Genomic DNA, 18216 nt, shown 5'->3' with positions numbered 1-18216 from the left:
GTGTATATTTCTGTGTGCATGTATATATGTGTGTATGTGTATATTCAATGTGTATATATGTGTGTGTTATATATATGTGGATGTATTTATGTGTGTATATAGATGTGCATATGTGTGTGTGCATTGCAGCAGGTGGTCAGTGGTTTGCTCTTCTCTACACTCGCATGCCATGGATTCCACTTTGTAGCCCCATTTCTTGGGGTCAACTCTGCATCTCATGGTGCCAGAACGGTCTGTTCAGCTCTGGTTGAGGTTCTGGGTTTGAGCCTGCCACTTTTGGACTCTCACTTGCTGAGGTGTTCCAGCGAGTGTCTCTGTAGATCTTAAAAAACTATTTATAGATTTAAGTCGTTGATGTGCTGGCTGATACCCAAACAGGGGATGAGCTGGAGATGTCACTGCCTTGGTCCTTTCACTATTGGCTGCTACTTCTCGGCGGATGTCAGGTGGTGAAATACCAGCTAAACAGTGTAATTTCTCCAGTGGTGTAGGGCGCAGACACCCCGTGATAATGCAGCATGTCTCATTAAGAGCCACATCTACTGTTTTAGCATGGTGAGATGTGTTCCACACTGGGCATGCATACTCAGCAGCAGAGTAGCATAGCACAAGGGCAATGTCTTCACTGTGTCTGGTTGTGATCCTGAGGTTGTGCCAATCAGCTTTCATATGATATTATTTCTAGCGCCAACTTTTTGTTTGATATTCAGGCAGTGACTCCCAGGTATTTGGGTATGCTGCAATGCTCCAGTGGGATTCCTTCCCAGGTAAGCCTCAATTGAAAACCGGAGCTTTTTTGTTGAATTTCAGGGCCAAAGAAGCAGATGGCGGAAACAGAAGAACGGCCTGCCCCAGGGGAGAGTGCTTGCTCCATCCATGTTCAACATTTACACAAATGACCAGCCAGTACCAGAAGGGACAGAGTTTCATCTATGCTGGCACAACTTGAGGATCACAACCAGACACAGTGAAGACATCTGCCCTTGCGCTTTGCTACTCTGCTGCTGAGTATGCATGCCCAGTGTGGAACACATCTCACCACGCTTAAACAGTGGATGTGGCTCTTAATGGGACATGCTGCGTTATCACGGGGTGTCTCCGCCCTACCACACTGTGGAAATTACACTGTTTAGCCAATATTGCACCACCTGACATCTGCCGGGGAGTAGCAACCAATAGTGAAAGGACCAAGGCAGTGACATCTCCTACGTGAGGTTGCCATTGAAGCTAGAAATGGTCCAACGGGCAGCAGCTAGATTGCTCATCGGAGTGGCGTTCAAGAAGCATACAACTCCCTTGTTACAACGGCTTCACTGGCTGCTGGTTTGCTACCGGCACAATTCAAAGTGCTGGTTTTAGCCTATAAAGCCCTAAACCAATGTTTCTCAACCTTCCTAATGTCATGACCCTTTACTACAGTTCATGTTGTGGCGACCCCCCAACCATAAAATTATTTTTGCTGCAACTTCATAACCGTAATTTTGCTACTGTTATGAATCATCATGTAAATATCTGATATGCAGGATGCATTTTCATTCACTGGACCAAATTTGGCACAAATACCCAATACACCCAAATTTGAATCCTGGTGGGGTTAGGGAAGATTGATTTTGTCATTTGGGAGTTGTAATTGCTGTGATTTATAGTTAACCTACAATCAGGGAGCATTCTGAACTCCACCAACGATGGGATTGAACCAAACTTGGCACACAGAACCCCCATGACCAACAGAAAATACTGGAAGGGTTTGGTGGGCAATGACCTTGAGTTTTGGAGTTGCAGCATGTTTCATTAAGAGCCACATCCACTGTTTCAATGTGGTGAGATGTGTTCCACACTGGGCATTCGTACTCAGCAGCAGAGTAGCAAAGCGCAAGGGCAGATGTCTTCACTGTGGCTGGTTGTGATCCCCAGGTTGTGCCAGTCCGCTTTCATATGATATTATTTCTAGCACCCACTAATTGCTTGATACTCGGGCAGTGCTTCTTGTAGGTCAGAGCACAGTCCAGGGTAACTCCCAGGTATTTGGGTGTGCTCCAATGCTCCAGTGGGATTCCTTCCTAGGTAATCCTCAGAGCTCGAGATGCTTGTCTGTTATTAAGATGAAAAGCACAGGTCTGTGTTTTAGATGGATTTGGAATCTGTAATATGTTTTTCCCTGTAATAGGCAGTAAGAGCACCTAGAGCAGGGGTCCCCAAACTACGGCCCGCAGGCCGGATCCGGCCCCCCGAGGGCATCTATCCGGCCCGCGGGCTGTGGAGAAGGGTGAGAGGCGGGCGAAGGGGGAGGGAGGCGGCGGGCAAAGCAGCTTGGGCCTGCTTTGGCCGCCGCCTCTGTGGGCCCAGCCTCTCCTCCCTTCGGGATGCGTCCTGGCTGCATCCCGGAGTCAGGAGAGGGAGGGTGGAGGCGGCGGGCAAAGCGGCTTGGGCCTGCTTTGGCCGCCGCCTCCGAGGGCCCAGCCTCTCCTCCTTTCGGGATGCCGCCTCGCCGCATCCCGGAGGCAGAAAGGGGGGGGGCCTTAAATCCCGTCATGTCCGACTCTGGGACTCTGCTGCTCATCTCCATTTCTAAGCCGAAGAGCCGGTGTTATCCATAAGACACCTCCAAGGTCATGTGGCCGGCATGACTGCATGGAGCGCCGTTACCTTCCTGCCGGAGCGGTATCTATTGATCTACTCACATTTGCATGTTTTCAAACTGCTAGGTTTATATTTATTCTAAACTGCTCAGTTTATATTTGTTAAAATAGTTCTTCATTTTAATTATTGTATTATTTAAAGTGTTTTTTGCACTAAAAATAAGGTATGTGAGGTGTGGATAGGAATTCATTCATGTTTTTTTTTCTTCCAAATTATAATCCGGCCCTCCAAGAGTTTGAGGGACTGTGACCCGGCCCTCTGTTCAAAAAGTTTGGGGACCCCTGACCTAGAGCTTCGGAGAGCTTCTGTTCAACCATTTGAAAGCTCCCTGCTCGAGCGGTGATGACATGATCGTCAGCATAGAAGAAACAGTCCCTTCTGACTGTGGCTGGTCATTTGTGTCGATGTTGAACATGGATGGAGCAAGCACGCTCCCCTGAAGCATGCCATTCTTCTGTTTCCACCATCTGCTTCTCAACAAAAAAGCTCCTGTTTTGTAGCAGATTTCCTACGAAGCAGGTAAGATGTTAATCCTTTGTAATACTATACATATTTTTTTTGAGGAGGCGATGTTTTACAGTATCATAAGCTGCTGACAGGTCTATGAAGGCAGCTCCTGTAATCGGCTGCCTTTCAAAATCATCTTCTATGTGCTGAGTTGAGTTCAACACTTGTGATGCGCAGCTTTTGCCTTTCCAGAAGCCATTTAGTTCTTCATTCTTTCTTTCCCTCCTTATCATGATAACAGAATTGGCACAAAGAGGAAGTGCCTCCACAGAGAGAAGTGTTAGGACCAGAGATGCTTACCATTTAGACTACAGACAGCATGGCTAGAGTTGCCTCAAGGCTCTCCCTTTTCTCCCACACTAGCTCCCTTTTCTTAAAGTGAGAGTCCCATTTTTTGTTTGTTTTCCCCCGCATTTCAGACTCCAACTCCCAGAGCCTCCGCTGCCATGGCCAATGGCTAAGGATTCTGGGAATTGGAGTTGATAATGATGTGGAAGCGAATGGGACAGAAATGAATAAAAAAGTAAGCCAAAGCAGCTGGGATGAGAGAGTTGGAAGGAATCCCACAGACCTTTTGACACAAAGGATGGCAACGTTCGATCCCTCCCGACAGATGGCCACCCAAACTCTGATTATGATTAATATAACCATAGAATCCTAGAGTAGGAAGAGACCTCCAAGGGTCATCTAGTCTGACCCCCTTCCTTTTGCCAGGCAGGGAGACACCATTCGATTCCTCCTGACAGATGGCCACCTGGATTCTGATTTTCATTATTAATATAACCATAGAATCCTAGAGTTGGAAGGGACCTCCATGGATCATCTAGTCTGAAACTCTTCCTTTTCCTAGGCAGGAAGACACCATTCAATCCCTCCCGACAGATGGCCATCCAAACTCTGATTATTATTAATATAACCACAGAATCCTAGAGTGGGAAGAGACCTCCAAGGGTCATCTAGTCTGAAACTCTTCCTTTTGCCAGGCAGGAAGACACCATTCAATCCCTCCTGACTGATGTCCACCTGGATTCTGATTCTCATTAATATAAACATAGAATCCTAGAGTTGGAAGGGACCTCCAAGGATCATCTAGTCTGACCCTCTTCTTTCTTCCAGGCAGGAAAGCACCATTCAATCCCTCCCAACAGATGGCCATTTGAATTTCCATACGTATTTTACAGAAATCTTTGATAGAAATAAGATTTCAATATGTTTAATTTTAGAATTTTTACAATGTTTGTATGTGTTTTAATTACGCTGTAATTAAAGCCACAAGCAGAGGCGGATAAGAAATATGATTATTGTATTATTATTATTATTATTATTATTATTTCTGGTGCATTGGAGAAAGAAAAGAATGGCTCAGTGGTTCTCAACCTGGGGTCCCCAGATGTTTCTGGCCTACAATTCCCAGAAATCCCAGCCAGTTTACCAGCTGTTAGGATTTCCGGGAGTTGAAGGCTAAAAAAATCTGGGGACCCCAGGTTGAGAACCACTGGCGCTAGATAATATGGTTATGACCAAAATGCATATGTATATGAAAGAAGGAGATGTATATGAAAGAAGAAAGTGGTCCCAGTGGTGGCACACTGGGTGCAGTGCCTCAGGACTTTGGCCTGCACCTAAAAACAATCAGCACTGACAAAAATTACCATCTGTCAGCTGCAAAATGCTACCCTACTGGGATCTGCACCCATTATTTGCCGATCCATCACACAGTCCTAGACACTTGGGAAGTGTCTGACGTGTGATCCAATACAAAAGCTAGCAGAGTGATTGTTTACTGTGTACTAATCTTGTTTGTACTAATCACACAAATAACAACAAGAACAACAACAATTTTGTGTGACTGATGTGGGGTTGGCTCGGGCTTTTAAATGGACATAATGATGATGATGATGATGATAACAACAACAACAGAATGGCCAGTGTTTCCAGAAGGTCCTCTGTGATGCCAAATGAAACCACCACAGCCACCACAATTCTTGGGACGGATTTGCCCCCCAAAAAGTGCATTGCTTTAATTATAAACATCGATACAAACTCGTATTTTTTGGTCTTTGTGGAACGGCAATGACAAAGCTGCAGAGTTTTAAGTCCTTGTAAACCAGGGTGAGAATTCGGGCGGTGTACCGCGAAGAAAGGCAAGGGAAGGCACAATAGGGAGGGAGCAAGATCCCGCAATGACGGTCACGGTTGCTTTTGGCGGAAGGAGCCAGCCATCCCTCTGGTCCCCTTGTCTTGGCGTTTCTGTCAGTGTTTTGGTCCCTTGTGAGGAAGGGGAGCCCTTCGCGGCAGATTCCAGTCGGAGGAAACAAGGCACCGAAAGGCTAGGGATGCTTCCCTCTTCCTTGAGAGAGAGGAGAAAGGGGGATATTAATAGCAGCAGCAACAACCATGGTGTGAACAGGAAAAGAATGTCTGTAAAAAAAAAAAGAGGAGTAAGTGAATCATTGAAGGGGACCTCTAAAGGCCATCTAGTCCAACCCTCTTCTGCCTTCATGCAGGAAAGACACAATCAAAGCCCCTCTGACAGATGGCCATTCAGCCTCTGTTTACAAGCCTCCAAGGAAGGAGCTTCCAGTAGACTCCGAGGCAGAGAGTTCCACTGCTGAACAGCTCAAGTGGAATCTCCTTTCTTTGCTGTCATTTGAATCCATGGCTCCATTGAGTTCTGGTCTCCAGGGCAGCAGAAAAGAAACCTGCTCTCTCTCCCTTATGGCATCTTTTCCACATATTTATACATGGCTCTCATGTCTCTTCCTCTCAACTTTCTCTTCTGCAATCTAAACAGACCCGGCTCTTTAAGCCCCTGATCTTCATGGTCCCCAGACCTTTTTTTTTTTTTTGAGTCTGTTCCCAGAACCATGATTTTAATTTCTTTCTGAAAGACAGGAGGGGTGGAGTCGACCTTATTTCGCTGGGAAGCGAGTTCCACAGGCGGGGGGGGCCATCACTGAGAAGGCCCTGTCTCTCGTCCCCGCCAAATGCATTCCATTATCAGAAGCATGGCCTTAGCTGTTTGTATTCCAGTATTCTGTTTGTGTGGTGAATGGTTAGAGGAAGTGTAAGAAAAATAAATGAGGAAAAAATAAATGGTAGACTTACTATGTGTCAGTAAAATTCATACATAGCCCTTTGAGCAGAAATAAAGCATATTTTGAGTGGAGTACAGAAGAGGAAATGAATTCCAGATGAGAAAGGAAAAATGAGATCCCAATAAGTATAAAATTATTTTATCGATAATTTCCATTTTTATTCCTGTGAGTGGTTGTGTAGGCAGAGATCAGTGCATTGCTTTGCCCCAAGGGCCTATAATGCTGTTAAGACATCCCTGTTCCAATTGGGAACAAAACCTTGCATCCTCCTCCTCCACCACCTCCTCCTTATCATTATTATCATTTTAATTATTATCCCTCTTGAACTGCTTTGCCCAAAATTGGACAGAGTATTCCAGGTGAGGACTGACCAAAGCACAATAAAAAGGCACCATGACTTCCCTCGATCTAGACACTCGACTCCTTTGGATGCAGCCCAAAATCCATTGGCTTTTCCTGCTGCTGCATCACACTTTTGGCTCAAGTTCATCTTGTTGCCCACAAAGAGCACTGTCCACAAAGGACATCCCACTGACCTCTGGAGCCTGGTCATCCTGCACGCTCTTCCAGGAGGCTCTCAGTGCTGGCTGATGTCTCTGAGTCGAGGTTCTCCTCGTCGGAGCCCCGCTGGTCCAGCTCCGGCAGACGGTATGTGATGTCCTCCCTGGATGGGAAAGAAACACAGGCTGGATAATGCACTCTCGTCCAATATTGCAACCCAACACATTGCTTTACAGTCCTCAGGATTGCACCCCCTTCAACCAGTGCAGGGTTTTGGGGGAGTACAATGACAATCAAGCGACTTGAGAAACTGCAAGTTGCTTCTGGTATGAGAGAATTGGCCGTCTGCAAGGACATTGCCCAGGGGATGTCCCGATGTTTCATGTTTCACCATACTTGTGGGAGGCTTTTCTCATGGCTCTACATGATGACAGAGGGAGCTCAACCCGCTCTCCCCAGATTCAAACCGCTGACCTATCAGTCAGCAGTCCTGCCGGGACAATGGTGTAACCCACTGCACCACTGGGGGCTCCTGGCAATCAAGTTATTCTATTAGATTCTCTCTTTCTCTCTACCTACTTGCCTATCCGTTTCTTTCTCTGTCTTCCTCTATCATCTCCTTATTAATACTCCTCTCCACCCATCCATCTAAATATTAAATTATCCCTCTATTTATTTATCCTCGTATCTATGTACCTTTCTGTCTGTCACGTATCTACTTATCTATCTCTCCATCCCTCTCGCGATTCATCTCTCTCTCTTTCATCCACCTCTCCACATTCATTCATGTCTTTCTTCTATCTACTGATCTATTTATATCCCTTCTAGATCTACTTATCATCTATCTGTCTGTCTGTCTCCCCATCCATCTGTCCACCATCTGTCTCTATCATCTATCTATCTATCTATCTATCTATCTATCTATCTATCTATCTATCTATCTCCCCATCCACCCATTCATCAATACACTGTTCCCTCTTTCTCTTAACTCTTCATCTGTGTCTTTCTCTGTCTATCTATCTATTATCTATCTATCTATCTATCTATTTAAGGTAAAGGTTTCCTCCTGACGTTAAGTCCAGTCATGTCTGACTCTGGGGTGTGGTGCTCATCTCCATTTCTAAGTCAAAGAGCTGGTGTATCCATAGACACCTCCAAGGTCATGTGGCCAGCATGACTGCATGGAGCGCCGTTACCTTCCCGCCAAAGCAGTACCTATTGATCTACTTACATTTTGCTAGGTTGACAGAAGGCAGGGCTGACAGCGGAAGCTCATGCCGCTACCTGGAATCGAACCTGCGACCTTCCGGTCAGCAAGCTCAGCAGCTCAGCTCTTTAACCCACTGCGCCACCGGGGGCTTCTATCTATCTATCTATCTATCTATCTATCTATCTATCTTCCCATTAATCCATTCAGCAATACACTGTCCCCTCTTTCTCTATCTGTCTGTCTCCCGATCCATCCATTTACCAATATATTTCTCTCTTTCTCTCTATCTCTTCATCTGTGTCTTTCTCTCTCTTTATAGCTATCTATCTATCTATCTTATCTCCCCACCCACCAATATTTATTTATTTATTTAAAACTTTTATATCCCGATCTTCTCCACCTCCGTAGAAGGACTCAGACCGGCTCACAGCAAGGATTCAATGCTAATAATACAGACTAAAACATAATACAACAGTAAAAAAATTAAAATACATATAGAATAAATACATAAAGCCAAATTGCCAAGATAAAATCATGTCCAACTCAGTCTGCATATGTGGTCGCTAACTTTGATCTATAACTGGTCTCAGCCATTAATCTGGGAATGCTTCGTTCCATAGCCAGGTTTTCACTAGCCTCCTGAAGGTCAGGAGGGAGGGGGCAGATTTGATCTCACTCGGGAGAGAGTTCCATAGCCGAGCCCCTTCTTCACTCACTTCTCCTCCTTCAGAGACTGTATTCGTTCCATCAAGAGCTCTTTCTCCTGATTGTCAGCCTCCTCTTCCTCCTCTGGGAGGAATAAATTTCTCTCCTTCTCTCTATCTCTTCACTTGTGTCTTTCTCTCTCTCCTCATCCATCCATCTATTCACCAATACATTTCTCTTTTCTTTCTCTATCTTTTCATCTGTGTCTTTCTCATCTATCTATCTATCTATCTATCTATCTATCTATCTATCTTAGCTCCCCATCCAACCATCCATCCATCCACCAATACATTTCTCTCTCTTTTTATACCTCTTCACCTGTGCCTTTCTCTATCTATTTATAGAATCATAGAATCATAGAGCTGGAAGAGACCTCATGGGCCATCCAGTCCAACCCCCTGCCAAGAAGCATTCAAAGCACCCCCGACAGATGGCCATCCAGCCTCTGTTTAAAAGCCACCAAAGAAGGAGCCTCCACCACACTCTGGGTCCAAGCTTTTGAGGATGGATGGCCATCTCTTGGGAGGGATTAGATAGTGTCATGGCAGAATAGGGTTTGGACTGTTCCAACTCCCTTCCAACTCTAGGATTCTATAGCAATATTTCTCCCATTAATTATTTCTATAATCATAGAATCAAAGAGTCGGAAGAGACCTCATGGGCCATCCAGTCCAACCCCCTGCCAAATCACCCCTGACAGATGGCCATCCAGCCTCTGTTTAAAAGCTTCCAAAGAAGGAGCCTCCACCACACTCCGGGGCAGAGAGTTCCACTGCTGAATGGCTCTCACAGTGAGGAAGTTCTTCCTCATGTTCAGATGGAATCTCCTTTCTTGTAGTTTGAAGGCACTGCTCCATTGCTACCTAGTCTCCAAGGAAGCAGAAAGCAAGCTTGCTCCCTCCTCCCTGTGGCTTCCTCTCACATATTTATACATGGCTATCATATCTCCTCTCAGCCTTCACTTCTTCAGGCTAATCATGCCCAGCTCCTTAAGCCGCTCCTCATAGGGCTTGTTCTCCAGACCCTTGATCATTTTAGTCTGTCTGTCTGTCTGTCTGTCTGTCTATCTATCTATCTATCTATCTATCTATCTATCTATCTATCTATCTATCTATCTATCTATCTATCTCCTCTTCCATTTATCCAATACATTTCTCCTCTCTATGTCTTCACCTGTGACTTTCTTATTCTTATTATTTACCAACCAGAACAAAGGATGACTCCAGGCAATAAACAATTCAAAGGGAACAAAGGCCAGGCTACTAGGCAGATGCCTTCACTGATGGACTATGTAATCTTCATGTTTACTTACATGTTAATGGGTGGATCTCACCCAAGCTTGCTCATTGCACCTTAAGACAATGTACCTTCTTCCCACCCTGGACATTATTCCACAGGTATATAATATCCTCTACTTGCTTGACTCCCATCTGACCCTCTGAAGATGCCAGTAGCCACAAATGCAGGTGGAATGTCAGGAGCAAATGCTGCTAGAACGCATTGGCCGTAACAGCCCAGAAACCATACAACACCACCAGTGATTCTGGCTTTCCGTGAAACACCTTTAAGAATACATAGACCTGAAAAACTTCCGGTGGAGGCGGAATGGCGGTAGGCGTGAGGTACCGGAGCTCCGCGCGGTAGCAAGGTACCTTTCGCACCTTTCATAAGGGGAAGGGGCTCAAAGAGACCCCACAAGCCGTTGGTATCGAGGACGGCTTGTCAGCTAAGCCCTCAGAGCCCTGCGGGGGCGGAGGAGCGGTCTCCCCTCAAGGGAGGCGGCCAACTCCTGCCTGGCAGAGTGGAGGGCGTGCGCCCCGAGAGGTGTGCGACCAAACGGAGTCGACAATACTGCCAGCCTCCATTTAGATTTCAGAGAAGACAAAGAAGACAAAACAGATGAGTTACAATAAGACAACAAAGGAACGGGGGCGCGGAAGCAGCGTCTAAGAGGAAGAAGAAGATAAAAATCCAACAATAAAAAGGGGACTAGGAAATTTACTAAGTGGATGAAAATTTACTAAGTTTACTAAGTGGATGAAAAGAAGATGGGAAGAAAGGAACAGAAAGCGAACTTCTGAAACAAAACGGGCTTCCCTAACCTTAGACTCTCAATTGTACCCACCCTATTGTGTTCCTGCAAGTCCAACTCTCCTCGTGAGGAAGATCCAGACGGTCCCTTTAAAAAGTAGTCTCCAATCAGGGATTCAGGCGGCTCCAGGTGAGCGAATTCACGAGCTCGCGGGCTTGAGTGCCCTCGCAGGGCCGTGAAGAGCATAGAAACAGCGTGCTTGGCGCAGGGACGCAGGGACGCTCTGACGCGTTGACGCGCAGACGCGTTGACGCTCTGACGCGCTGACGCCCCGACGCCCTCATGGAAAGCCGGAACCCGGAAGAATAATTAGTAAAATAGAGAAAGGACCGGGAAGGTAGGCAACGATCAACAGAAGCCGAAGAAGATTGTTAAAACAAAGACGAATGCGGGAAAGGGAAGATTATTATAAGGACTTGCAGGACTGGTAAGAACAATTTTCTATAAAGACATAAAGAAGCCTCCGGAGGCTAGGAGGGGGTGGAAGAGCGGTTAAAGGGAAAGATACTATCCAAGCAGATTAGATTTGGAGGAGTGAGTTGCAGAAAACGAACCTTATTGGGAAGGCAAGGTATAACGCTCCAACTTCTTTTTTACGACCAAGAAATAGAACCCCACGGCAAGAAATAAGTGGAAAGTGGAATTGGCCTCCCTCAAAGGTGATAAACAATCATCAGAACATTATTAAATACTGTCAAAAATCCATTGGTCTATAGCAAATCATCTAAAAGTCCACTGTTGAGAGCCCAGTATGGCGGAAGGGAGGATGGAGAAATTCCTAACAGTCGCTAAACAAAGCAAGGCCTCGAATATACAGCTGGGTACAACCTCACTTCCACCCCAAAACCCGCAAGGAATGACTTTAATACCACCAATATCCACACCCATTCCAGCGAGACGACACTCCATGCAAGGAGATGTATCGCTGAAAGACTTATTAGCAGAAATGTGGAAGATTCAGGAGAATATAGAAAAAAAAATAGAGGACAACCAAGTAAAAACTCAAACTAACTTGGAAAACCTATTCCAAACGGAAATGGGTAAACTGAGGCAGGAAATAAGACAAGAAATGGAAGGGGTGAAAAAAGACTTGGAAAGTGCCCAGAAGGAAATAAAGGATTTGAGAAAAGAGAATACCCAGCTGAAGAGAGCCCAGGAGAAGAATGAAGCCAGATTAAAGAGCATGGAAGATAAGAGTGACAAAATGGAGAAACAACAGGACTCGCTGACGAACTCGGAAACGGAATATCAATTAAGATATAGGAATTTAGAGGAGAAAGAGGGAGACAACTTAAGAAGTATAATAGTAGAGATTACTGCAGACATCTTGAAGCTTTCTATTGAAGAGACTAGCAAAGAAATAGATGTGGTCAGAAGAGTGAACTCCAACTATGCTAGACGAAACAATGTGCCGAAAGATGTAGTAGTTAAATTCACAAGAAAATGTGTTAGGAACGAGATTTTGAAAACAAAATCGAAAGAACAAATACTGTATAAAGGTAGAAAACTGATTATTCTTAAGGAGTTCTCCGCGTCATCGATGTATAATAGGAAAAAATACTATTTTTTAACGGATGAACTTAAAAAGCACAAGATAAAATTCCGTTGGGAACGTACGGAAGGAGTTCAAGTCACGTATAAAGAAAAAAAACTATGGCTGACATCAGAACATAAAGCTAGGAATTTCTACAAGGAACTGATGGACGACTTAAGAAAGGAGACCAACCAGGAGGAAAAAATGGAAACAGGCAACACAATAGCTTCTCCAAAAACTGAGAAAGGACGGAAGAAAGAATGGAGTAGAAAAGACAAGAAGAGAGCCAGACCGGACTCACTGGAAGAGGAAGAAGGAGACAAAGGGGTGGGACCCTCAGAAAAAAATAAATTAGCAAATCAAGATGAAGAGTCTATCACTCTATTCGAATAATGTAAATGGGATGAACTCCCCAAATAAAAGAAAGCTCGTATATAGCACCCTAAAAAAAAGTAATTGTGATATTATTGCGCTTCAAGAAGTCCATGTTATTCCTAAACATAGTGCGTATTTGGTACAGCCCCAACTAGGCCAGGAATTTTCCTCTCTAGCTACCCAGAAGAAAAGGGGGGTGATTATATATGTCAAAGACACCTATAAGGCCACTTTAGCCTTTAAGGATAATGACGGAAGAATGATTGGCATTAAAATCGTCCTAGGGAACCAAGTATTACTTATTTGTAATATATATACTCCTACAGGCCCCAAAACGAACTTTTTAAAAGTACTCAGGAAGAAGCTTAAAGAACAGACATTCGATAACCTAATTATTTTAGGGGATTTTAATGGAGTACTAGACTGTAAGATCGACAAATCAGGGAAAAAGAGGGCAAGAGAGAACTGTGGAAGACTCCCGGAAGGATTTCTAAAATTAAAAAAGGACTGGCATTTGTATGACGCGTGGAGATTTAAAAACCCTCTAGGAAGAGATTTCACATTTTATTCAGCCCGCCACTCTACCTGGTCTAGAATTGACATGGTGTGGATGTCCAAGACTCTCACAACCAAGATAGAAAAAATAAATATACTGCCCAGGGGCAACTCTGATCACTGTCCCATAATCCTAAAGGTGTTTAGCGAGAAACAACAACGATTTTGGAGATTAAATGAATTCTTGCTTAAAAAAGAAGAAGATATAGAAAGGTGCAGAAACAAAATTAAGGAATACTTTGAACTCAATGCCAACAGTGAAGTTAAGGAAGAGGTGGTATGGGATGCCGGGAAGGCGGTAATAAGAGGCTACCTAATCCAGCAAGGAATCATACGTAATAAAAAGAGAAATGAGGAATTAACTGAATTGCTGAAGAGTATTGATGAAAAGGAGAGCCTACTTAAAAAGAAACCAGGAAATAAAAAAATCAGGATAGAGTTGGAGATGTTGAGAAAACAAAGGGATTCGTACCAACTCGAATATATAGCCAAGAATTTGAAATACATGAGGGCTAAATATTATGCACAAGCAAATAAACCGGGCAAACTCCTAGCTAAATCCCTTAGGGAAAAGAGACAATCTCAACACATCATGAAGATAACTAAGGATGGGACATTCTACACAGATGAGGAAGGGATTAGTAGACAATTTAAGGACTTTTATCAGGAACTCTATAAGAAAGAAAATATACCCCAAGAGGATATAGTCAAATACTTGTCGAAATATAAGTTGGAGAAGCTCACTGAACAACAAAGAGAATTGTTGAACAAAGAGTTACAGGAGAGTGAGATAATTAGAGCAATAAGTGACCTCTCCCTAGAAAAATCGCCAGGACCGGATGGAATTACATCATTATATTATAAACTATTTAAAGATGAGTTGCTACCATATTTAAAGCCACTATTTAATAACATATTAAAAGAGGCAAGAATTCCGGATTCCTGGAAAGAGACGACTATCTCCCTAATTCATAAAATAGGTTCAGAAGAAGATAACGTCAAAAATTATAGGCCAATAGCGTTATTGAACGTTGATTATAAAATATTCGCACACACAATGGCCAATAGACTAAAGATCTATTTGAATGAGATAATCAAGGAAGACCAAAATGGGTTTCTCCCGGGAAGACAAATGGGGGAGAATATAAGAACCATCTTAGATATTATAGAGTTTCATGAAGCCAATCACCAAAGAGAACTAGGTCTTTTATTTGTCGACGCAGAGAAGGCCTTCGATCGAGTGAATTGGGACTTTATGATGCATCTAGCCATGGAGAGAGACATGGGCTTCCAATTCATCAACACATTGAAGGCGATATATACGAGTCAACGAGCTAGGATTAGAGTAAATGGCCACCTTACAGACAATATCCAAATTGAGAGGGGCACCAGACAGGGTTGTCCCCTCTCACCCCTTTTATTTATATGGTCCTTGGAGATCCTTTTGGAGGGAATAAGGAGAGATGAGAATTTAAAGGGGGTGAAAATTAGGAAAGATGAGTTCAAAACCAAAGCATACGCGGACGATATTGTCTGTATAATATCTAATCCAGTGGAAAGCATCACTAACTGGATAGAGGTGATCCAGGAATACGGAAGGGTGGCAGGGCTAAAGATAAACAGACAAAAGACCAAATTATTAACAAAAAACATTAGTAAAATTAAGAAATTAGAATTGGAGAGGATCACAAATTTCAGTCTAGCCGGGAAAGTTAAATACCTTGGAATAACGATAACAGCAAGTAATATACAGTTGATTAAGAACAATTACGACCAGGTTTGGAAAGAGATCTCCAAAAATTTAGAAAAATGGAAACAACTTAAACTAAGTATCATGGGGAGAGTGGCTCTGATAAAAATGAATATTTTACCAAAGATGGTTTTTTTATTTCAAATGCTCCCGATACTTAGAACAAATCATTACTTCCGAATCTGGAAAAGAGATTTGCAGAAATTCATTTGGCAAGGAAAAAACGCCAGAATTAAATACACAACAATGATTGATGCGAGGGAGAGGGGAGGTTTGTCGCTCCCGGACTTTCAATTTTATTTTGAAGCCTCAGCATTGACATGGGTTAAAGAGTGGGCAACCCTTAAAAAGAAAAAACTTCTAAACTTAGAGGGCGCAGACTTACGAAGGGGCTGGCATGCCTACTTATGGCATGGGAAGGCCAGGATAGAGAAGAACTTTACAAGCCATACCATCCGGGCTGCGTTATTGAAGGTTTGGGAGAAGTACAAAGCGAGATTTTATGACAAAACACCCCTCTGGATCTCCCCCATCGAGGCCTTTCAAAAAAGGGAGTTACCAAAAGATAGCTGGCATACATACAAGGTCCTTTTAACAAAGGTTGGAAATAAATATAGATTGAAATCAATAGAAGAATTGAAGTCATTAGATCCAAATTTCTCCTGGTTCCATTACCATCAGGTGTCGGACACCTTCAGGGAGGAGGACAAAATAGGTTTCGCCTCAACCGACTCCATCTGGGACAAGGTAATGGTGAAGGAGAGGAAGGTGATTAAAATCCTCTACCAAAAACTGTTAGAATGGGGAACAGAAAAAGAACTTATTAAAGAAAATATGATTTCTTGGGCGTTAGACCTGAAACACACTATTCTTTTGAAAGATTGGGAAGATATTTGGAAAGATAAACTTACACTCACCAAAACAGTAATTATTAAAGAAAGCTGGTATAAGATGTTTACAAGGTGGTACCTAACACCGACAAGGATAGCAAAATTCCAACATGGGGCAAGTAATCTATGTTGGAAATGTGGTACTAAGATAGGCACATTTATACACTGTTGGTGGGACTGTAAAAAGGTTAAAATCTTCTGGAAGGAGGTCCACCGAAATATACAAGGGATTTTGCAAATACAGTTCGAGTTGAAGGCGGAATATTACCTCCTGCATCTACTGGATTTCAAGATGGAGAAAAATAAAGAGAGGTTGTTATTTCATCTGGCTGCAGCGGCAAGAACTGTAATAGCGAACAAATGGAAAGCGAGGGAAGTGCCAACAATAGAGGCATGGTTATATAAGACAAAGGATTTTATGGAGTTAGATTCATTATCGAATTTGATTTATAATGTAAATACAAAGAAAAGTGTAGACTGGTATCCACTTAGATTTTTTCTTAAAGAAAAGAGGAAGTTAATTATATGAGATTTTCTGTATGTTGACGGCTGCAATTAAGACTAGGAAATATTTGACAAGAATATACAAGGATGCAATTACCCCCAGGACTTTGGGAAGTCCAAAGAGTGTATGAATTGTCTAAAGAGTGTATGAATTGTCCAAGTTACTGTTCACATCCGATTATTCCCTCACTACCCTCCCCACTCCCTTTTCCACCCCCTCTGTCCCTACCCTGTCCTTTTTCTTTGTAGGTCATAGTTGGATTTTGGTGGAGACTGATATATCTATAACGGACAATTAAGTTAATATGAAGGGTATAAAGGCTTTTATGGCTGGGTACGCTAAAGGAGAAACGTTGGGGGATTGATGTCTTGATTAATATCCTTACTGCAACCTACATGTGTTATGTTATGAAAGTCATGATTGATTTGTAATTATGGAAAAACTCTTAATAAAAATTATAATTAAAAAAAAAAAAAAAAGAATACATAGACCTATCGATCTCTCCCCAAACGAGCCCCTTCTTCACTCACTTCTCCTCCTTCAGAGACTGGATCCGTTCCATCAAGAGCTCCTTCTCCCGATTGTCGGCCTCCTCTTCCTCCTCAGGGAGGAAACCCAGTTTGGGAACAGAGCTGCTGCCATCGGAAACAGTGCTTTGGGGACTGCTTTTGTTCTGCAAAAGAGATAAGATGCTGCTAGTAAATGCCCACCAACGAGGCCAATCGCCTTCTCCAGACTGGGAGGAAAATGGCTTCCGTTGGCCCGCTTCTCACCCTCCTTTGGGCTTGGAAATCCACCATACTCCAAGAGGTTAGTATCAAAGGAAAGACCTTTTCTCTCCTGCAGCGCAACCAAAAGCCAACAAAGCTCTGTCAGTGTTTACAAATGACAGATAGAAAGAGAGGAAAACTACATTGTGTTTGTGGTTAGTATGAAAGCAGGACTTTTGAGACACGTCCCAAAGCATTTCCCCCCTCCAGATGTATTTGTTATTATTAGAAACAAATCTAATAATAATTAGGGGTGTGCGAAATTCAGGCAGTCGATTCAGACTTTGGCAATTCGAAGATATGTGAACCGCCAGAAACAAAACATCGGGAGGCCAAAACAGAATTCTGGGAAGAAGTTTGTTGATATTTTGGTCATTTTTTCCCATGGTTGAATCAACCATATTTATTGTATCGCATGGTCAGCTGCAGGCAATCACAGGCTGGTTTTCCTCTCCATTGTCCTGAATTCCATGTTGTTTTTTTCCTGCAAGTTGTCTCTTCCTCTCATTAGGAATAGAAAATTTTAAAAATTCCAAAAAAATAAATAAAAATAAAATCAGTGAATGAGCAAAACGTTCTGAAACTTGACAGTGAATGATGCCCTACTCATGTTCTGTCACTGTGGGGAAAATCCAATGGATATCTCTTTGGAGTATATATATTTTTTAAAATTGTAAAAACTTTTTTAAATTCCCAAAAATCAGTGGATGAGCAAAACAGTCTGAAACTTTGCAAGAACAATGCCCTGTTCAGGTTCTGTTGCTGTGGAGAAATTCAAACAGATACCTCTTTTGGGTATTTCTTTAAAAATGTTATTTCTAAAAACTTATTTAAATTTCCAAAGTATCAGTAGGTGAGCAAAACGTTCTGAAACTTGGCAGGCTTACAGTTGTAAACATGTCCTACGAGTGTGCCAAGTTTCATTATGATAAGCGTAATGGAAGTTTAGAGCAGTGGTTCTCAACCCACAGGTTCCCCCCAGATGTTTTGGCCTACAACTCCCAGAAATCCCAGTCAGTTTACCAGCTGTTAGGATTTCTGGGTATTGGAAGGTCAAAATATCTGGAGACCCACAGGGTGAGAA

General features: G+C 43.1%; 1 protein-coding gene across 9 annotated transcripts in view; it reads right to left on the bottom strand.

The window, feature by feature from the left end:
- Positions 1-5129: 5129 nt before the first annotated feature.
- The window catches only part of MYO9B (myosin IXB), a 113757-nt gene continuing 100670 nt past the window's right edge, over positions 5130-18216 (bottom strand). For 7 of the 9 annotated variants that reach the window (XM_067473523.1, XM_067473520.1, XM_067473519.1 and 4 more), the window contains 3 exons: positions 16893-17035; positions 6782-6909; positions 5130-5497 (listed from right to left, as the gene is read on the bottom strand). In XM_067473523.1, the coding sequence (XP_067329624.1) occupies positions 6795-6909; positions 16893-17035 (258 nt within the window). In that variant the 3' untranslated portion in view covers positions 5130-5497; positions 6782-6794. Of the gene's footprint in view, positions 5569-6781; positions 6910-9785; positions 10242-16853; positions 17036-18216 lie in introns of those variants that run through there. The other 2 variants (XM_067473524.1, XM_067473528.1) reach the window with 2 other exon arrangements.

Source organism: Anolis sagrei, chromosome X (genome assembly GCF_037176765.1).
Source record: "Anolis sagrei isolate rAnoSag1 chromosome X, rAnoSag1.mat, whole genome shotgun sequence".
NCBI classification, from domain to species: Eukaryota; Metazoa; Chordata; class Lepidosauria; order Squamata; family Dactyloidae; genus Anolis; species Anolis sagrei.
This window is presented reverse-complemented; position numbering and strand designations above follow the sequence as displayed.